This window comes from Procambarus clarkii, chromosome 80, assembly GCF_040958095.1.
Source record: "Procambarus clarkii isolate CNS0578487 chromosome 80, FALCON_Pclarkii_2.0, whole genome shotgun sequence".
Classification (NCBI taxonomy): domain Eukaryota; kingdom Metazoa; phylum Arthropoda; class Malacostraca; order Decapoda; family Cambaridae; genus Procambarus; species Procambarus clarkii.
The window spans coordinates 19,117,456-19,141,110 of NC_091229.1; the positions used below are offsets into that span (position 1 = coordinate 19,117,456).

At 42.0% G+C, this 23,655-nt stretch overlaps 1 protein-coding gene across 1 annotated transcript in view; it reads right to left on the reverse strand.

Annotated features, from left to right (window-relative positions):
- Positions 1-23,655, reverse strand: part of LOC123746416 (inactive dipeptidyl peptidase 10) — a 227,007-nt gene that overhangs the window by 50,895 nt on the left and 152,457 nt on the right. The window contains exons 3-4 of the mRNA XM_069314871.1: positions 12,132-12,226; positions 894-968 (exon numbers count right to left, since the gene is read on the reverse strand). Of these exons, the coding sequence (XP_069170972.1) occupies positions 894-968; positions 12,132-12,226 (170 nt within the window). The remainder of the gene's footprint in view (positions 1-893; positions 969-12,131; positions 12,227-23,655) is intronic.

Genomic DNA, 23,655 nt, shown 5'->3' on the forward strand with positions numbered 1-23,655 from the left:
GTAATTAGACTTTTACACAATACTATACTCGTTAGCCATGCCTCAGCTCCTGGCCCCTATTTCGTATTTTCATCAAAAATATTTAAAATTTCCTTCAAAATCTCAGGAGAGGCACTTTCATAAATTACACTCAAGAATGTGAATTTCAAAACCACGGGAGTTATAACTCAAGGCGCTCAGCCTATAGTGAAAGAGATACCCATATAGCATCCAAAATCCAACAACTTTTCACAACTTTGACATAGACCTCATTAACACCATGGGGCAGCCTTTAGAATGTTCTTCACGCTTCTATTTTGAGAACACTTAACATTGTTCAAATGTTCTCCTTACACAGGGTAAATTAATTCCTTAAATTTGGAGGTCATATGAAAAAAATTCTGAAGGGCTGCATTTATAGGCATTCGCCCATAAATTAAAAAAAAAATATAGGCGTTATATGACAAAGAGTGCTGGGAAGACGGGACACCACGAGCGTAGCTCTCATCCTGTAACTATACTTAGGTAATTACACTTAGGTAATTACCCTACCTGGCCGTTTGAAGGGCCAAAAAGGACCTTAATAGGGACAAGGGAACCATCCCAGCGCCTAGCAAAGCTGGGATAGCTATACCTATCCCACTTGGGATGACTTCTAACGATCCTGGGATAGTTCGCCACAAAATACAACCTCTCCTAAGTGGACACAGGTGTGACGGGCCGTGACAGGAGCTGGACGGTGGGACAGGGACGGCAGGAGTGATCAATAAGGGACAGGAACATTTGGTCAACAAGTCTCCGAGGGGTAACTTGGAGACGGGAGTTACAACTCAAGGCGCTCAGCCGTCACTAATTGAAGAGAGAGAAGACGGGATCCAGACAGGTACAAAGGGGCGTAATTAGCCAACACTCACCTGAAAGGCATCGTGCTTCAGCAAGATGTATCTCTTGTCTGGAGACACGTTGAACTGCTCCACATTAAGTCGACGCTGAAATGAGAGAAAACTAGGCTTTAAACACAAGCGTAATTTACATACACACGCACGTACGCACACACACACACACACACACACACACACACACACACACACACACACACGCACGCACGCACGCACACACACACACACACACACACACACACACACACACACACGCACGTACGCACACACACACACACACACACACACACACACACACACACACACACACACACACACACGCACGCACGCACGCACGCACACACACACACACACACACACACACACACACACACACACACACACACACACACACACACACAGGGATCCAAGAGTCAATGCTCGATCCTGCAAGCACAAATAGGTGAGTACACACACACACACACACACACACACACACACACACACACACACACACACACACACACACACACACACACACACAGTTTCAAAGCGTTATATGACAAAGAGTACTGGGAAGACGGGACACCACGAGCGTAGCTCTCATCCTATAACTACACTTAGGTAATTACACTTAGGTAATTACACACACACACACACACACACACACACACACACACACACACACACACACACACACACACGCACGCACGCACGCACACACACACACACACACACACACACACACACACACACACACACAGGGATCCAAGAGTCAATGCTCGATCCTGCAAGCACAAATAGGTGAGTACACACACACACACACACACACACACACACACACAGTTTCAAAGCGTTATATGACAAAGAGTACTGGGAAGACGGGACACCACGAGCGTAGCTCTCATCCTATAACTACACTTAGGTAATTACACTTAGGTAATTACACACACACACACACACACACACACACACACACACACACACACACACACACACACGCACGCACGCACGCACGCACACACACACACACACACACACACACACACACACACACACACACACACAGGGATCCAAGAGTCAATGCTCGATCCTGCAAGCACAAATAGGTGAGTACACACACACACACACACACACACACACACACACACACACACAGTTTCAAAGCGTTATATGACAAAGAGTACTGGGAAGACGGGACACCACGAGCGTAGCTCTCATCCTATAACTACACTTAGGTAATTACACTTAGGTAATTACTTACACACACACACACACACACACACACACACACACACACACACACACACACACACACACACACACCATTTTTGAATGTCATATAGCCACATATTCATATACACGAATATATATATTTATATGTATGTAAGCTCATACGATGAATATATGAATCTTAACCATTCTATTACCATCAAATATACAATATTAATACAATATATTGTATCAAGCACTTGAGGGAAAAATGAATTTACAGCAAGTAGAAAATATATATATGAGTCTACGGCTTCCAGGACGATCGTAAGAACGTGAGGTGCATCCTGTGAATTATTTCCTAGTTCCTAGAGAGAGAGAGAGAGAGAGAGAGAGAGAGAGAGAGAGAGAGAGAGAGAGAGAGAGAGAGAGAGAGAGAGAGAGAGAGAGAGAGAGAGAGAGAGACTCGTGGTTTCGAGCCCCCGGGCCCAGGTTCGAGGCTCTGTTGGACCTGTGTACCTCCTCTAAGACATAAACAACTCGTTCAAGACCAGATCTTGAAGTCACAATCACTCGCTTCCTGTAACTGGCTGGTATAAACTGTCGCCGTGACCTTTGGCTGGGGCCCCAGAGGTCAAAGGTCACTATAAGAGGAGGCATGAAAATTTGATTAAGTTTAGAAGAGGAAGCGAATAGGGAGAGGGGGGAGGGTAGGAGGGGGTGGGGGGGATGTTGTGGGGGAGGGGGGAGGGTAGGAGGGAGGGGGGAGGGGGGAGGGGGGAGGGGGTGGGGTTCCTCACTGTCCTTCAAGAAGATGACAGTAAAACGGTGTTCAAATAGACAGATATTTACAAAGAACACAAACACACGTTTAGTACAAACTATACTAAATGTGTGTGTGTGTGTGTGTGTGTGTGTGTGTGTGTGTGTAATTACCTAAGTGTAGTTACAGGATGAGAGCTACGCTCGTGGTGTCCCGTCTTCCCAGCACTCTTTGTCATATAACGCTTTGAAGCTACTCTTCCTAACCAGGGTGTGTGTGTGTGTGTGTGTGTGTGTGTGTGTGTGTGTGTGTGTGTGTGTGTGTGTGTGTACTCACCAAGTTGTACTCACCTAGTTGTGTCTGCAGGATCGAGCATTGACTCTTGGATCCCGCCTTTCGAGCATCGGTTGTTTACAGCAATGACTCCTGTCCCATTTCCCTATCATACCTGGTTTTAAAATTATGAATAGTATTTGCTTCCACAACCTGTTCCTGAAGTGCATTCCATTTTCCCACTACTCTCACGCTAAAAGAAAACTTCCTAACATCTCTCTGACTCATCTGAGTTTCAAGCTTCCATCCATGTCCCCTCGTTCTGTTACTATTCCGCATCCACATTCCGCTATGTGTGTGTGTGTGTGTGTGTGTGTGTGCGTGCGTGCGTGCGTGCGTGCGTGCGTGTGTGTGTGTGTGTGTGTGTGTGTGTGTACTCACCTAGTTGTGTTTGCGGGGGTTGAGCTCTGGCTCTTTGGTCCCGCCTTTGTGTGTGTGTGTGTGTGTGTGTGTGTGTGTGTGTGTGTGTGTGTGTGTGTGTGTGTGCGTGCGTGTGTGTGTGTGTGTGTGTGTGTGTGTGTGTGTGTGTGTGTGTGTGTCTTTCATTCACTGAGGGATATGTATGTGTCAGGTGTAGGAAATATCATTCCCATTCTATTAACATTAACTTGGGGAATATGTTGTTATAAACATGATATGTGATATTGAGCAAAAATAGAACAAAAGTTTGGTAATCTGCCAAGATGAAAACTCCACACCCCAGAAGGATTCGAACCCAGACAGCCAAGAGCATAATGCACATGGCGTACCTGGTACCTTAACCACTCGACCAACTGTGACTGTACAAAAGACATTGCTAGCCGAGCCTATTTCCCCAACATCCCGACAGCACTTGGTGGTGATGTCCCCAAAGCTTGTTGTGGTGGGGGGCCCTTGAATGAGGACCATTCAAGCTTGTTCGCATTTGTGTTGCTCACGTGGCCCCACAAAGTGAGGTGATTCGATGAAATATCTATGCCCAAGCTTACCACCAAGTGCTGTCGGGATGTTGGGGAAATAGTCTCGGTTACCAATGTCTTTTGTACAGTCACGGTTGGTCGAGTGGTTAATTAAGGTACCAGGTACGCCATGTCCGTAGTGCTCCTGGCTGTCTGGGTTCGAATCCTTCTGGGGTGTGGAGTTTTCAGTTATATATATATATATATATATATATATATATATATATATATATATATATATATATATATATATATATATATATATATATATATATATATATATATATATATATATATGCCATTGTGGGACTGTCTGAAACGTTAGTAGACCTACAGGAAACACACAACGTAATCACAACCTTCCAACAACCTTCTTTCCCTGTGAGAAATTCTTTCGAGTCTGCAAGAATCGACCCAGCGTCCTAGGTCACCCCCCGAACGCGTGTTCGATCCTACCAACGTGCTCCAAAGATGTTCCCCATATCCCATGTATTAATGTATCTTCAATGTATTATTACATTATTACTCTCTTTATAATATCGTATTTCGTTGTATCCGTACAAATACATAACGTAACGGTCACCATTGTCGCCATGTTACAAGTTGTCTGAAAGTTGTTACAACGTGTTAGAAAGTTGTTACAATGTGTTAGAATGTTGTAGAAACGTTGCAGTTTCGTTGTGTGTTTTGGCGGGAAATACGTTTCCTGCCCGAAACACTTTGCGTAATAGTGGCTTTAGGCAATGTATGTACTAGCTCCATATATAAACTCATCAATATTTGTATCACACCTTGTATATATGTACTTTACCTGAATAAACATATGAATTTTTAATTTTTTTTTTTAATTTTTTGAAAATAACGGTCCTGGAATCACCAAAATTCAAATGGATTTTGGCGCGAATAATCTTGTTGACACAAACCCGGGCACCTGACGCGCCTTAAATCCAGAACCGATGCGATAATGTTGCATTCCAACCTTCCTCTCTCTCTTGATCAAAGTTGCTGGATACGAAAGCCGGTTTGCCCCATGAACGAATATCGACCGCTTAGGGTCAATGTCGCAGCGTAACCATGTGTACTACAAACCCTATTCCAACTGCAGTTTTTTTTCTCTCTCTCTCTCACGCTGATTCTACGCAGAAATCACAATAGCGTGATGCATCAAATGAACAAATCTTAAAAGGCAGCGTCTGGGGATCCTCTCGAACGTAGGTTCGAACCTTCATCACGGCCCCTTGTGGATTTGTTCACGCTGGTTCTAATTTCTTCCCATTTCGCTTACTCGTTTAACCGGACATTGCTGTCACGGAAGGATATAAAGCTATATCCGAACATGGCTGTCACAGAAGAATATATATTTTTTAATCCGCATACCTGGTCATACCTGGTCTGGGTTTTTAGTGTAGTGGTCACCCAGAGAAGGAGATCACGTGATTAGCGTCATAACTAAAGAACAGGTCTAACTAAAGAATAGGCCATACCTAAATAACAAGTAATCAATAAAGAACAGGGCCATAAGTAAAGATTACCTAACTAAAGAAGGCGGGCTCACCATAGCCCGTGCTACTTGGAACTTCTTGTTCCAGGCAGCGAATCTTAAACAACAACAACAACCTAACTAAAGAACACATCACAAGTAGAGATTAGGTAACTAAAGAACAGGTCATATTCTTAAGAAAAGAACACTATTACATAGTTTCCAATCACAAGGTGTCTAAGAGAGGCTTGACAATCTACAATCAATCCAAGAAATTCTCAAAACAATCCCCCCTTCCCCCCCCCATACCCCCCCATACTCCCCCCCCCTTCAGAAGGATGATAATCAAAACGGGAAGACAAGGTGGGTCTTTGACAAGATCCACCAAACATTTACGCATCTAATAACGAAACCTTTACATCTTTCTCTCAATCATGGCGGCTTTGTTTACCTTTATTCAACATATATTATTAAATATGACCGAAAAAGTAAGATTAATAATTCTAACACGAATTTTCTCAATCTTTCGTACATTACGCTTCACTGTTGGAGGTAAATCAAAAATCAATTCTCCAAAATTCATTTTTATTTCTAGTCTGACGCGACACGGGCGCGTTTCGTAAAACTTATTACATTTTCAAAGACTTTAGTTCACAAATACACAACTGATTAGAACTTACGTATCTCCGATTTTATATCTACATTTGAGTGAGGTGGGAGGGGTATATGAGCCTTTATATATGAGGGGTATATGATTACTTTATTCAACAGTATATGAGCCTCATAGCACCTATAGTTATAACAATGTGTTACGAAGCGCGTCAACTTACGAATACATGTAAACAAAGCCGCCATGAACGGGGGAAAGATATACAGGTTTCGTATGAGGATGCGTAACTAGATAAACATGTGCATTACGCACTATAGAGAGTGGATTACGCACAATAGTGTGAATTACGCACAATAGAGTGTGAATTATGGACAATAGAGAGTGGATTGCGCACAATAGAGAGTGGATTGCGCACAATAGAGTGTGAATTACGCACTTTTAATAAGCGTATGATTTCCAACTGGCAAATCAAAGTGTAGAATATTAATATGGGGTGGTAATTAAACGACAGTTATGGGCCTTATTAATTATTAAACTACATATTATGCTCACATAGCAAGGGAGGATGTGGGGGGTAAGGGGGGGGAGGGTGAACCATCAATACTACCCAGGGGCAGGAAAAACAGCTCCATCAATACCACCCAAAGCATTAGAACAGCCTTCAGGAACTTCGACCAATGCTGAAGTACATATAAGACTTCCCTTTTCCCATCTAATCTTCCCCCTGGAACACGACCAACCACTCGTTTTACAACCAGGTCCCAAGTTAATACTGGGTTAATGTATGAATGTAATGACAGCGGAACGCGTGGATAGGGATGGAGGCCAGGAAAGGAAAACACACATAGGGAATAGGAATATAATGACATTCTCTTAGTGCCAAAGTTGTACGAGAAGATGGTTCAGATGTAATGAATTGGATGAGGAGACAGTTTGTAGTTGGAGTGTAATATTTCTGGACTGTCGGAGAGCCATCGACACAGTGCTCCACTGAACACAAGTTCAATATATATATATATATATATATATATATATATATATATATATATATATATATATATATATATATATATATATATATATATATATATATATATGTCGTACCTAGTAGCCAGAACGCACTTCTATGCCTACTATGCAAGGCCCGATTTGCCTAATAAGCCAAGTTTTCATGAATTAATTGTTTTTCGACTACCTAACCTACCTAACCTAACCTAACCTAACATTTTCGGCTACCTAACCTAACCTAACCTATAAAGATAGGTTAGGTTAGGTTAGGTAGGGTTGGTTAGGTTCGGTCATATATCTACATTATTTTTAACTCCAATAAAAAACAATTGACCTCATACATAATGAAATAGGTAGCTTTATCATTTCATAAGAAAAAAATTAGAGAAAATATATTAATTCAGGAAAACTTGGCTTATTAGGCAAATCGGGCCTTGCATAGTAGGGCGATAAGTGCGTTCTGGCTACTAGGTACGACATATATATATATATATATATATATATATATATATATATATATATATATATATATATATATATATATATATATATATATATATATATATGCAAACAAGCCTGAATGGTCCCCAGGACTATATGCGACTGAAAACTCACACCCCAGAAGTGACTCGAACCCATACTCCCAGGAGCAACGCAACTGGTAACTACAGGGCGCCTTAATCCGCTTGACCATCACGGCCGGACAAAAGGAAGTGGTAGCCGAAGCTATTTGAACCACTTCCCCGCCGGCAACTCGGATGGTAATCTTGGGCATAGGATTTCACCAAATCACCTCATTCAGAACTATCAGGAGAAAGCCCTAAGCCATTACGACTATATAGCACTTGGAAGGGGTCAGGATAAGGATTTGGGATGGAACGGTGGGGAAAAGAATGGCGTCCAACCACTTGTGGACGGTCAGGGATTGAACGCCGATCTGCATGACCCGAGACCGTCACTCTACCGTCCACCCCAAGAGGTTGGTAAACACAAGAACTAGCAGGAAGCGACTCGCTGCGTCATGGACTTCCACCTCTGAACACACAAAGAACCCCACCTCCATCGTCTCAAAACTCCGGGTGAATAATCCTGACTAAAGAAGAGGAGGCGGAGAGGCGGAGAGTAAATAAAAGAAAAAGTCTACCACTTGGCTATTCAATTTCCGTCGAGCGCAAATAAACAGTGTCATTCACAACGAATCCTTCTGCAACTTTTCCCTCCAGGCTTGTATCCCCTCTTCCCTGTGTTGGCTCTCTTTCTCTCTCTCTCTCTCTCTCTCTTTCTCTCTCTCTCTCTCTCTCTCTCTCTCTCTCTCTCTCTCTCTCTCTCTCTCTCTCTCTCTCTCTCTCTCTCTCTCTCTCTCTCTCTCTCTCTCTCTCTCTCTCTCTCTCTCTCTCTCTCTCTCTCTCTCTCTCTCTCTCTCTCTCTCTCTCTCTCTCTCTCTTTTTCTCTGTTTTTCATATCTCTTCGGCGTCTGTGTCTGTTACATTGTCCTTGCTGTCAGTTCCCTCTCCTCCCCTCTGTCTTGAACTCATATTCTCTCTCTCTCTCTCTTTCTTTCTCTCTCTCTCTCCTCATTTAAACGGTTACGAAGACTACAAAAGAACTGCAGAACGATGAAATATAGTTAAGAATGAAGTGGAAAAAAAGAGACATTCTCTAATAGGAGAACTGTCGAGAGCAGACAGTCTTGTTGCCAGACACACACACACACACACACACACAGACACACACACACACACACACACACACACAGGAAAGACTGGATATTGCTCTTGCTGTCGAGCACACAGGTTCTCAAGGAAGACTGAACGATCATGTTGTCCGTCACATAGGCATCTGAAAGTCTGAACCCACATCCTGACAGACTAGCGGGATTCAGTTCATTCTCCCGCCCGACACCCCAGAAGGCGCGCACACCCAGGCACCTCCATGGAGCATGTGCCGAAGAGGACCCCCTTCCGGAGTCCTGTTAGACGCATGTGTAAGGAAGTAGACGGAGTTGCTATGGGAGGTCCGCTCTCGGAGTCCTGTTGGCTAAATTTTACATGTGGTTCCGTCGAACAGAAAGTCCTCGTTGCCATGGGCCCGAAGCCGAGTATATACTGAAACTATGTAGTCGATATATTTTCTATTACGTACCGGATACTAAGCACTTCCTGCGAGGTTTTTAAGGATGTATTCGAGCCAAATTCAGTGGTATGGTTCACTTGCGAGATTGAGAGTAGAGGTAGACTACTATTCCTAAATGTAATAGTCTTGGAAAGGAATGGTGGTTTTAGTACTGTAGTCTACACTGAGGGGAACTAATATGGGAATGTGTCTTAACCCGCCACACCAACCCGTTCTCGCAAATTTAATAAGTCAATATTGACACACACACCGAAACTACGACGTTGGTACAACGTTCGAACAAGTTTTAACACCTCCTAACCAGTTATAACAACCAATATAGCAAGTTGTAACAACGTTCTAATACGTCATAAACACGGTAAGCCAAGATGTAACAACTTTATTACAAGTTGTAACAAGCGGAAAATACACAGTTTCGGTTTGTGTTTCCAGGGTTATTGCCAAGTGAATGACCCTGATAGGTACAAGCGGAGTGTTGTCAATGGCTATATCATCCTCGCCCTCGCCCTCACACACCTCCACAGCACCTCTCCTGTGCCAGGTAAGTCCACTACGGGCTCACCATAGCCCGTGCTACTTGCCCCGCTCCTGTGCCAGGTAAGTTACGGGCTCACCATAGCCCGTGCTACTTGCCCCGCTCCTGTGCCAGGTAAGTTACGGGCTCACCATAGTCCGTGCTACTTGGAACTTGTTCCGAGTAGCTGAATCTATAACAACAACACACCTCCAGTTGGAAGCAGGTTGACGAGGAACTCGGTAGAGTAAGACGGGTCCTAGTCAATAATGGATACTCTAATGGATATGTCGAAGACATCTAAGGGAAGATGTCATGTAATCTCACACGCAACAGACTCCATGACATTACCACTCCCGACTATTAAGATATTCTACAGGAACTTCTCCACTGGTCACACAACGAAAGAGAAGGGGCTCCCTGAACAAATAAGACAGTGTCTGGGATGCTCCCGGACGCAGGTTCGAATCCTCGTCACGGCCCTTGTGGATTTGTTCATATGACGCATCACGTTAGTGTGATTTCTCTGTGTAATGAGAGGTGCCCTGAAAAACATCGTTGATAGAAATGTGACCCCCCTTATACCGACACCAACCAGAAGACTGAACAAACAATAAACTACAAGATCATGAAGACTACCATCTTGCTCTTGAAGAGCTAAGCTTCAACCAAACAAAACCCCTTGAAAGAGAAGAATGTCGTCTATGACTTCACATGCTCTCTCGGGGACTCTCAGCCCTAAAAGATCTCAATATATAGACAAGACAACAATATCGTTTTCAAGGTACCTAAATGCACAAACAACAAGACCCTATCAAAGAACATATATATAGTCTCTATGTATCGAGCATTAACGGAGATATCCTGATAAACAACATCAAAATAGACTGGACATCAGCAAGGCAACATATATATATATATATATATATATATATATATATATATATATATATATATATATATATATATATATATATATATATATATATATATATATATATATATATATATATATATATATATATATACATATAAACAAATAATTACTTAAGCACACGTAAAGAGTTCTCAAGGCGTCCAAAGTTCACCAAAACGAAACAACCTTACAGGCGACCCACTCAACCAATAGGAAATCAGAACTTTTGTGGCCAGAGCTCTCATTGGCCCAGTCATCCCTCTGATTACTCAAGACTCAACTTTTCTCAAAAAGAGACCATCATGAGTGGTAAACTAAAGTATTCCAAGTTTTCTCACAAAGTTTCCTCTTTAGTCCTGTTCAAGATGTAGATGGAAGGCCAGTTGAGAGTCTGGAGCCCTAAGGGTGAAGTTTTAGTTACAGGCCAAGAGGTCGTCTAGTACTCTTATCTGCTCAAGTTTTTATCTATTAGGAAAAGTTTATTTCATCGATAATTGCAGTAGTCATGTGTAGGCTGCTAATATATGTATGTTTTGGATTTAAAAGTCATGTGATTAGCTACTGGAGAGAGAGAGAGAGAGAGAGAGAGAGAGAGAGAGAGAGAGAGAGAGAGAGAGAGAGAGAGAGAGAGAGAGAGAGAGAGAGAGAGAGAGAGAGAGAGAGAGAGAGAGAGAGAGAGAGAGAGAGAGAGAGAGAGAGAGAGAGAGAGAGAGAGAGAGAGAGAGAGAGAGAGAGAGAGAGAGAGAGAGAGAGAGAGAGAGAGAGAGAGAGAGAGAGAGACACACACACACACACACACACACACACACACACACACACACACAGTGTGTGCAAGTCGAAGAAAATTGGGATATGCAAATCAGATGGCTGAGAAGGTGGGGCTGAACCTGATAATCCACTTAGCAAGACATTAACACCTTTAGCAAATAAATTCCCTTAAAATGAATAAACCCAATTCACGTACATAACAAAATACACACACAAATTTTAAGTTGAGAAAGGTGCTGTTCTGAACAAGATTCAAGAAGCTTACGAATCTTGTTCACCCAACACCTTGAGAGAGCATGTGAGGTTACATTCATAATGTTGTTGTTGTTATAGATTCAGCTACTCGGAACAAGTTCCAAGTAACACGGGCTATGGTGAGCCCGTAACTTACCTGGCACAGGAGCGGGACAAGAAGCATGGGCTATGGTTAGCCTGTGCCGTACATTCGTAAATTCGTTTTACGACACTAGGCCAAATGGCTCGTTCCAGGCAACTAAACTCATTCACAAACATGCCTATAATATCCAGCCCCCCCAGACCAACTCCCCCAGACCCCCCTTTCCCCCTTCCCAGAACCAAACCCTCGAAGCAATACTTACAAAGGTAAAGTTGGAGACAAGAGGAGTAACGATGAGAGTAGGCACATGGAGAAGACTCACCCCTCCGCTGGCGTCTCCGAACACTATCTCAGAACCTGAAGGAGGGGAGAAGAGAGAAAGAAAGAAAGAGAGATGGAATAATACACCAATAAATGGAATAATACACAATAATATGCTAATAGATGGAATAATACACAATAATATGCCAATAGATGGAATAATACACAATAATATGCTAATAGATGGAATAATACACAATAATATGCTAATAGATGGAATAATACACAATAATATGCCAATAGATGGAATAATACACAATAATATGCCAATAGATGGAATAATACACAATAATATGCCAATAGATGGAATAATACACAATAATATGCCAATAGATGGAATAATACACAATAATATGCCAATAGATGGAATAATACACAATAATATGCTAATAGATGGAATAATACAATATAATATGCCAATAGATGGAATAATACACAAAAAAAGAGTTTGTAAGGAACAAGGGAGGAAACATAGGTAGATATGAGGGGGGGGGGAGTAGAATGGGGGGGGGGGAAGGAGGGAAGAGGGAGGTGACAGGCAGAGTAGTAACACGTATTAGATAATTATACTTAATAATAACATATATATAGATGCGTCACTGCAACTCATTGTCAAGACCTTCCACTTCTAACTCATTCCACTCCTTACAATATCGTCAAACTCATTCCATTTTCTATGATCCTTTCAAACTCATTCCGTTTTCTACGATCTCTTCAAACTCATTCCGTTTTCTACTATCTCTTCAGGCTCATTCATTCCGTTTTCTACGATCTCTTCAAACTCATTCCGTTTTCTACGATCTCTTCAATCTCATTCCGTTTTCTACGATCTCTTCAAACTCATTCCGTTTTCTACTATATCTTCAAGCTCGTTCAACCCGTTTTCTACGATCTCCGCAAACTCATTCCGTTTTCTTCAATCTCTTAATTCTACCTCATTTCATCTACCACTCACGCTGTGAGGAAGTGTGACCCCTGTCTACTACACATACATATCTACCTCCCTACTTTCTGCCTAACCCCGTCTCCTCAAACACTAAGTTGCGTTTTGTTCGCTCTGGTAACCAACGTCACAAATGCGACCTATTGGTGTAACAGCTCACAAATCAACCCGTTCTCGCAAATTCGTAAAGTCAATATTGACTTATTAACTACGTGCATAGGTGATATACTAAACATAATAGATACCCTTAAAAAGATTCATAGAAAACACCGACCTTACCTAACCTTGTTAGTATCTTAAGATAAGCATCTTATTGCTTCGTAATTACAATTATTACTTAACCTATACCTGTTATAGGTTAGGTAATAATTGCAATTACGAAACAATAAGATGCTTATCTTAAGATACTAACAAGGTTAGGTAAGGTCGGTGTTTTCTATGAATCTTTTTAAGGGTATCTATTATGTTAAGTATGTCACCTATGCACATATTTAATAAGTCAATATTGACTTATTAAATTTGCGAGAACGGGTTGCACAAATACCTGCGTTTTCTGTGCCTCTTGCTAGAGACAGGTTAAGGGTTCGCTGGGGTTTCGTACGTCTCTGGTAGGAGGTTGTATTTTTGACGGAGAGGCGTGTTTAAGGGAACGACTTGGTCTATTACACCCGGTGTTAAGTGTCTTAGTTCGTTCTCATCTTCGTTAAATGCTAATCTTTTATTTTTTTTACAGTGATGCTCTGTTGTTTGACTCTTTTACAGCGATAGTTTTGTATTTCGACACTTTTCCTTTTTCCAGCGATATTCTTTTTGCTCAACTTTTGCGTCCACTTGGGGTGGACGGTAGAGCGACGGGTTCACTTCATGCAGGCCGGTGTTCCATTCCCGACCGTCCAAGTGGTTGGGCACCATTCCTTTCCTCCCCATCCCATCCCAAATCCTTATCCTGACCTCTTCCAAGTGCTATATAGTCGTAATGGCTTGGTGTTTTCCCCTGATAATTCATTCAACATTCATTTAAATCTCCTCTTTTTTATGTCTTTAATGCATACGCTTTCCCCTATTATTTATGATGCCTCTCTGGACTTATTCTTGTATATTTCTTGCGCTGTTGTAAGTATTGCATTCCATGCTGGTGCTGCACATTCGGGCACAGGTCTCACGTATGTAATAAACATGTATTTGGTCAAATAATATACCCAGGTTCCTGAGATGGGTGTTTGTGTGTGAAATTCAATTACTTCGGGTAGTTTACGTGAAGAAATTGACTTCTAGGCCGTTTAGTACACCAATTTTGTGACGCTGTGTACGCCCGAGAGGACGGGCTAGCGTGCGCACGCGTGTGTGCGTGTGCACAAAAGAACAACCCGCCCGCATGGTCTTAATTATAAATAAATAGTGAATAATTTACTTAATGTGAACAGTCTCAAATAATAATAATTAAACTAATTTTCGTTGGTGTAAATTCGACGAATTAGATAATGATAACACGGAAAATAATGAAGACGAAAAAGAATAATAATGAGCGAACACAATAATCAGTGAGTCAAACACGATGAATAATGAGGAACGTAATGAAACTCATGGGAAGCAGGAGAGCAGGTTGGGCAGCCCTCGTCTTTGACTTAAAGTTGTGGTCTTCGTAGGAGAGAGAGAGAGAGAGAGAGAGTGAGAGAGAGAGAGAGAGAGAGAGAGAGAGAGAGAGAGAGAGAGAGAGAGAGAGAGAGAGAGAGAGAGAGAGAGAGAGAGAGAGAGAGAGAGAGAGAGAGAGAAAGAGAGAGAGAAAGAGAGAGAGAGAGAGAGAGAGAGAGAGAGAGAGAGAGAGAGAGAGAGAGAGAGAGAGAGAGAGAGAGAGAGAGAGAGAGAGAGAGAGAGAGAGAGAGAGAGAGAGTTCATATGTGACAGTGCAACAGTCAGGATCAACTAGAAACCCTAAACTAAAGAAAAATGTTATTTTACGGCTGAAGTCTTAAGGGATTTTCATACGCACAGGGACAGGTGTAGGGGTAGGTGTGGGAGGTGTGGGGGGTGTGGGGGAGGTGTGGCAGGTGTAGGGGAGGTGTGGGAGGTGTGGGGGGTGTGGGGGAGGTGTGGGAGGTGTGGTGGGTGTAGGGGAGGTGTGGCAGGTGTAGGGGAGGTGTGGGGGGATGTGGGGCAGAGGTGTAGGGGGGCGGGGGGGATATGCATGGGAGTCAAATTTCTTATTCCAAGAACAAAAATAATTCAAAACCCAACCTTATTTGTCATGACATTAAGGTCGACTTTAGAAACGTAAAATAAAGTGATCAAAAAATATTTTATGCCCTGTGAACTAATAGTCTGAGAGATCATGTTCTGCTGCTATTTTGATTTTGATTGAAAAAGCTGAAAGCAAATTTTAAATTAAATAGAAACATTCTGAAGGCCCCTGACACTGGACAAAAATCCTGGACAGTATGCACACACACATACAAACATGTATATATATATCTGAGATAGGCCTAGCAGGCTCAGGAATCTGTTGATTGACAGTTGAGAGGCGGGACCAAAGAGCCAAATCTCAACCCCCGCAAGCACAACTAGGTGAGTACACACACCGAGGAAACTAAACCTCACCAAACTAGAGTAGAGGGGACATGATAACGACATATAAAATCATAAAAAGGGTCTTAACAAAGTAGAACAAATATATGTATATACGCAATTGACGATCACAAAAACACTGATAATTTGTAAGCGGAAAATCCACAGAGAAATGGAACAGAAAGATGAACGTTTCGGCCGACTAGTCCCATTGTCAACACCAGACTAAAAGAAATCACAAAGGAAGAGAGGAGGCTAAGACGGGAGATCCTGACCACCTAATCTGTACAAAAAGGATTAGCTTCTGACCATTCTAAGCTAATCTATACCTTTTTCTGGTTAATTCTTTCCCCAGGGGATGGTGGTCAGGACCTAATGTTAGCCTGCATTCTTCCTTTGTTATTTCTTTTAGTCTGGTGTTGACAATATATATATATATATATATATATATATATATATATATATATATATATATATATATATATATATATATATATATATATATATATATATATATATATACCTAACCTAGCCTAACCTGACCTGACCTGACCTGACCTAACCTGACCTGACCTGACCTGACCTAACCTGACCTAACCTGACCTGACCTGACCTAACCTAACCTGACCTAACCTAACCTGACCTAACCTGACCTGACCTGACCTAACCTGGCCTAACCTAACCTAACCTGACCTAACCTGACCTAACCTGACCTGACCTAACCTGACCTAACCTGACCTGACCTGACCTAACCTAACCTAAAATCCCTCATTTACGTGAGGGTATTTAAGGTGCTTAACAGGCTTTAATTGGCGGATCCAATCCTATACAATCCACCAGCACAAGCACGAGGCATCCAATCAATAAAACAATAACTACAATACGACCGAGGCATCAATAAAAGCATCCCCGGACAATCAGGCAGTAATGACATCAATGAAAAGAAACATTTTTTAAACATCAATGAAAGCATAACAGGACACCCAGACATTAACGGTAAACACAGACATCAATAAAAAAAACCAAGAAGCAAACAAAGCAAGACAAAAACTTCTATTTCCCCCAAAAATTACAGTGGAACAGAGGGATATGTAAGACTCCCCCCCCTTGACGAGCATGAATATATCAAAAGAACGACGAGGACGACTACACGTCAGAAGAACGCTGCGAACGACTATACATCAGAGGATCGACGAGGACGAACGACAAATACACACACGACAAAAGAACGACGAGGACGACTACACGTCAGAAGAACGCTGCGAACGACTATTCATCAGAGGATCGACGAGGACGAACGACAAATACACACACGTCAAAAGAACGACGAGGACAACTTCACGTCAGAAGAACGCTGCGAACGACTATTCATCAGAGGATCGACGAGGACAACGACAAATACACACACGTCAAAAGAACGACGAGGACGACTTCACGTCAGAAGAACGATGCGAACGACTATATACATCAGAGGATCGACGAGGACAACGACAAATACACACACGTCAAAAGACCGACGAGGACGACTACACGTCAGAAGAACGCTGCGAACGACTATACATCAGAGGATCGACGAGGACGAACGACAAAAACGCACACGTCAAAAGAACGACGAGGACGATGCTAGAGAATGAAGAAACCTTAACTAGAGCTAAACAACACATTTAGAAGACGAAGAGAAGCGACGACGTTTCGGTCCATCTTAGACCATTATAACAAGTCGTGTGTCAGCAGTATCAACTCACATACAACGTTTCGCTCCAGGACAGACCGAAACGTCGTCGTTTGTCCTCGTCTTCTGATGTGTGGCTTCGTCATTATATCTTAAGCCAAGTTATTATGAACTAATCGTCTGCTTAAATAGAGCTAAGTCACGCTCAACACATAGTAGGTAAAGAGCGGACAAAACATGACACTACTGAGTAGGTAGAGAGCGGACAAAACATGACACTACTGAGTAGGTAGAGAGCGGACAAAACACGATAATACCAAGTAGGTAGAGAGCGGACAAAACATGATAATACCGAGTAGGTAGAGAGCGGACAAACACGATAATACCAAGTAGGTAGAGAGCGGACAAAACATGATAATACCGAGTAGGTAGAGAGCGGACAAAACATGATAATACCAAGTAGGTAGAGAGCGGACAAAACATGATAATACCGAGTAGGTAGAGAGCGGACAAAACATGATAATACCGAGTAGGTAGAGAGTGGACAAAACATGATAATACCGAGAAGGTAGAGAGCGGACAAAACATGATAATACCGAGTAGGTAGAGAGCGGACAAAACATGATAATACCGAGTAGGTAGAGAGCGGACAAAACATGATAATACCGAGTAGGTAGAGAGCGGACAAAACATGACATTACCGAGTAAGTAGAGAGTGGACAAACACGATAATACCAAGTAGGTAGAGAGGGGACAAAACATGACATTACCGAGTAAGTAGAGAGTGGACAAAACACGATATTACCAAGTAGGTAGAGAGCAGACAAAACATGATAATTCAGAGTAGGTACAGAGCGGACAAAACATGATATACCTTCATCCTGGTATTCAAGGCAAGAGAAAATGGGAGAAGAGGAGAAAAAATTAAAGGGGAAACACAAGCATACAGTAGAGGGGGGAACCAGAGTAAAATGACATACTTCCTGAAGGGAATACGGTTGGGCTAAAGTGACGGGAAGGCCAGAGAGAACACAGGACATTGTGGAATATATGTCAATTCAGATTCGTTCTGATGCGGGAGAAATGTTCACCCCCTAGTGAACAGCTTGTTTGAACAGAGTGCCTGTAGTTCAAAGATCCCAAAAATACAAGAACCAGGACAAAACACAAAATAACGAATAATGAAAAATCAGGAAATAAGCCAATGAGTAAGAAAATGAATACATGATATTCAGGTGAAAGAGATGGGATGATTACTCAGTCCTTTAAAATAAACAATTCAAAAAATACATTTTGAAAATAAACCAAATAAAGCATTTGGGTGTGGAGTGTGAGTGGAGTAACTTTGGGGTCTGGAGTAGGGAGGGGATTGTGGGGTCGGGAGTAAGGGGGGAGGGAGGGAGGGAAGAGAAGGGGGGAAGGGTTTCACTATCTCACCATTTATTAAGATGGATTTTATGTGGGAGTCATTTGATTAATGATCCACCTCTCTCTCTCTCTCTCTCTCTCTCTCTCTCTCTCTCTCTCTCTCTCTCTCTCTCTCTCTCTCTCTCTCTCTCTCTGCCTCTCTCTCTCTCTCTCTCTCTCTCTCTCTCTCTCTCTCTCTCTCTCTCTCTCTCTCTCTCTCTCTCTCTCTCTCTCTCTCTCTCTCTCTCTCTCTCTTACAATTTATTTCCACCTACTCATCTGTAATAGATGGAAAACAGCATTTGTACCTTACATCCCATAAAGATATTACTAAGACAATTAAATTCTTCACCAGTGAGGACTAGTGATACAGACATTAAGAACATTCTCCCATGCTCTCAAAATTATCTATCTGCGACAGGATGCATATAGTAATTATCAAGTTAAATTGTATAACTTAACTTCATTTAACTTTACCATGAACAATAACAGTAGGAGAGAGAGAGTGAGAGAGAGAGAGAGAGAGAGAGAGAGAGAGAGAGAGAGAGAGAGAGAGAGAGAGAGAGAGAGAGAGAGAGAGAGAGAGAGAGAGAGAGAGAGAGAGAGAGAGAGAGAGAGAGAGAGAGAGAGACAGAGAGAGAGATACAGAGACAGAATATTTCAAACTCATGCGAGATCATAAATATGATTCCATGCTCATCTGTTCGATTAAATCCTTTCCAAGAGGGGATTCCCAGGCTTACGGCTGATCGCGCCAGTTATCAGACAATAAATCACCGTGTAGGAGCAATCCTGACACGATAGCTTTCACCCTATTGGTGTGTGTGTCCTCCCTCCTTCACATCCTTGGCCAGATAAATCCCTCTCTGACGCTGGGATTTATGTCTAGCCTAACCGAATGTTTCCAGGACAATAAATCTCTCTTTTTAATTAGTTTTCTTTAAAAGAATAATCCGGCGCAATCGTAATCCAACTCTACATCCTTCTCCGGATTAACTTTTCCATAAAATCCACTTACCAGCAAAAGTCTATTTAAGTCACATATGCCAGACCTATAAATCCAGAGGTTCTTGCCAACATTTTTCTCTGCTCACAGTCATCTAATCCTATGAAGATTTACGGCAAAAAAATCCCTTTGCAAGAAAGGCGTTCCAAAATATGTTGAATCTGGTGACTTTTCAACACCTCATAAATCCTTCACCAGTGGAGATTTATGAGCCAAATGTTCTCAATATCAAATATACTGTTCACTGCATATTGTTATGATGTTGTAATGTCGGATTTGTTCACATTTATTAAACAACTATGAGGTTGTTTATAACAATAATAACCTTGGGTTGTGAAGTTTCTAAGCTCGAAAAATATTTAATAAATGTAAATGAAGCCGACGTGATTATGGAAAGATGTACAGGTTTCGTAAGGGGGTTGATGAATCCCGATCGAGGACGTCTGTAATCTGGAGGTTTGTGATCACTTTGTAGAGTAATGATTGGTGCCTTCAATTTGAGTTCACTATTTTCATTTTCATACCATTTGTCTATCAATGAAAGTGAAAAGGTAAGTTTAAAAGAGTTAAGTCCAAATACATGTAGAGCAGTTGTTCTAAACTGAGGGATTCTCATGATATGTGTGTGTGTGTGTGTGTGTGTGTGTGTGTGTGTGTGTGTGTGTGTGTGTGTGTGTGTGTGTGTGTGTGTGTGTGTGTGTGTGTGTGTGTGTGCGCGCGCGCATATCAGCTACTTCTAAGAACATTACTGATTATAGTCAGAATCCCCACAACATATATCACACAGGGATATGACCAAATGACCCAAGAGCCAGAGCTCAACCCCCGCAAGCACAATTAGATAAGAACATGATGGACTCCCTAGAACAAATATATCACACTGATAAGAAGATAACAAATATATCACACTGATGAGAAGATAACAAATATACCACACTGATGAGAAGATAACAAATATATCACACTGATGAGAAGATAACAAATATATCACACTGATGAGAAGATAACAAATATATCACACTGATGAGAAGATAACAAATATATCACACTGATGAGAAGATAACCAGGTCCAATTTAATAGCCCCCCCCCCGCCCCCCCGTGAATTTCCTTGCATAAACTGGAAACAAAATTTAACTCAAAAAATTAATGAATTGAACAAAATTGCGAGTTGAAGTCCGTTTCCAAAATCTCATTACTGATAAATGCTAATTAGCATTTTTTTGATAACTAAAAGGCACAAATGTTTCAAGAATTTTCCTGGTCATTTCTTTTCCCATATCGTGCATATTAGGACCGATATTAATTCCAGAAAAATGGAAAATGTCCAATGATTCTCAGTTGGAATTCCAGCTAATTTCCCCTCAGCAAAAATAATTTAGAATTGAAACAAGGTTCAAGAACAAAATGAAACGACAAAAACTTGATGAATCTATGAATAACGAGGTTATATAATGGGATCGAACCCTCGCCCTTCGAATCCTTAGGCACACGCACTATCTATTTTGGGATCCAAGAACTTTACCAGTTTGAAATATTACCGGTTTCAAAGTAGCATTCCAGTTTATGACTCTCAAACCTACTGAAGGATTGAATAGATTCCAGTCTATGGCTCTTGGATAGTGTGAAGGATCGAATAGATTCCAGTCTATGGCTCTTGGATAGTGTGAAGAATCGAATAGATTTGATAATGTGAAAAAATAAGATTCCAGACCCTGTTTCTGTCCATGAAAGCAACCCTTGACTCCTTAAGACTTTCCAGGATCTGACGCTTTAAGACTTTCCAGACTTTGACGCCTCAAGACTTTCCACATTCTGACGCCTTAAGTCTTTCCAAACTCTGACGTCTCAAACTTTCCAGAATCTGACGTCTAATGACTTTCCATAGGCTGGCAACCCCAAGACTTTTCAGAATCTGACGCTTTAAGACTTTCCATAATATGACGCTTTAAGACTTTCCAGAAACTGACGTCTCAAGACTTTTCAGAATCTGACGCTTTAAGACTATCCAGAATCTAACGCCTGAATCAAGACTTTCCAGAATCTGACGGCTGAATCAAGACTTTCCAGAATCTAACGCCTCAAGAATCCTCCCCTGATCTAAAATTCCTTTCCACGACCAAGGACAAAACCCTTCAATTCTGGAAAAGTGTTGGAGAGAATAAGAGAGAGTTTAGAAGTTCCACTGAAAAACGAGGTAGCTTTTCTTATCTGTAAGAAAACCGTCCATTCAGATGCAAAAATCGAAGAATGCCATTTTGCTGACCAAGTTTTGCAAGGCCGATTTGGGACGTGTCTTCCGCTGGACTTGGCAAGCATTTCGTTCTGGAAGAGTCACAATTCCCTGGAAACACCGTAACGGTCCCTATGACTCCCCTCGTTACAACTTGTAATAGAGTTGTTACGTCTTGTTATAACGTGTTTGTGACGTATTTAAACGTTGTTAGTGTTATCTGTTACGTTACGTTGGATCTGACGAATGACCTGGTTATAGGGTTTTGTCCGCTGTACATGTTATAACGTGACGCAGAAGCAACAGGTCCACGGATTGACATGACGTAGAAGCAACAGGTCCATGGATTAACATGACGTAGAAGCAACAGGTCCATGGATTGATATGACGTAGAAGCAACAGGTCCATGGATTGATATGACGCAGAAGCAACAGGTATACGGATTGACATGTGACGCAGAAGCAACAGGTCCATGGATTAACATGACGCAGAAGCAACAGGTCCATGGATTAACATGACGCAGAAGCAACAGGTCCATGGATTAACATGACGCAGAAGCAACAGGTCCATGGATTAACATGACGTAGAAGCAACAGGTCCACGGATTGACATGACGCAGAAGCAAGAGGTAGATCAATGTTAACATGATCATCAAGGCTAATATGAGCATCAATGTTAACATGAACATCAATATTAACATGAGCGCTGTTACAATCAAAATTAACATCCTCACCATCACTAGCATCGTCACCATAGGCCTCAAAGTGCACAAAATTTCGTATAGGCCGGATATAGGCTCTTACGTCTCACCAGCCGATTAGACGTGTTAAATATATTGGACTTTGCAAATTAACATCGTTAATCCTGATGAGATAAATTTATCTTCATTATTAACTTAACACCGAAAATCAGTCTATTAACGAATTATTTATCAATAAATGATTTTGATAACGACCCGAGACGGAGATTATGAGAGTGTGACAGAGTGGGACAGAAGAGGACCTCGAGACAGATAAAGTCAGAGCGAGACAGAGATCAGGTCAGAGCGAGACAGAGATCAGGTCAGAGCGAGACAGAGATCACGTCAGAGCGAGACAGAGATCAGGTCAGAGCGAGACAGAGATCAAGTCAGAGCGAGACAGAGATCACGTCAGTGCGAGACAGAGATCAGGTCAGAGCGAGACAGAGATCACGTCAGAGCGAGACAGAGATCAGGTCAGAGCGAGACAGAGATCACGTCAGAGCGAGACAGAGATCAGATCAGAGCGAGACAGAGATCAGGACAGAGGAGACAGGAATCAGAACAGGGCGAGACAGAAAAAAATGCCAGAGCGAGCCAGAGATCAGGACAGAACGAGAAATATCAAGAGAGAGCGAGAGCGCTATCCTCTCGATGAGGATAGCGAGAGAGGTGGCGATAACGAATAATGAGATAACCTGACAGAAATAGTCAACAAAAGGAGACAAGCCAACACATCAACAGCAAAAAAAACAGTCCAAGAAAGAGAGAGAAACAGAAACGGGACAGAGGCATATAAGAAACTAACAGATGGAAAGGGGGGGGTAGAACAAAGAAGAACTAAGAACCTAAACTACAGCACAAGCGGCTCCCCCAGAAGCCCCCCCCCCCCCACGAGATTAACA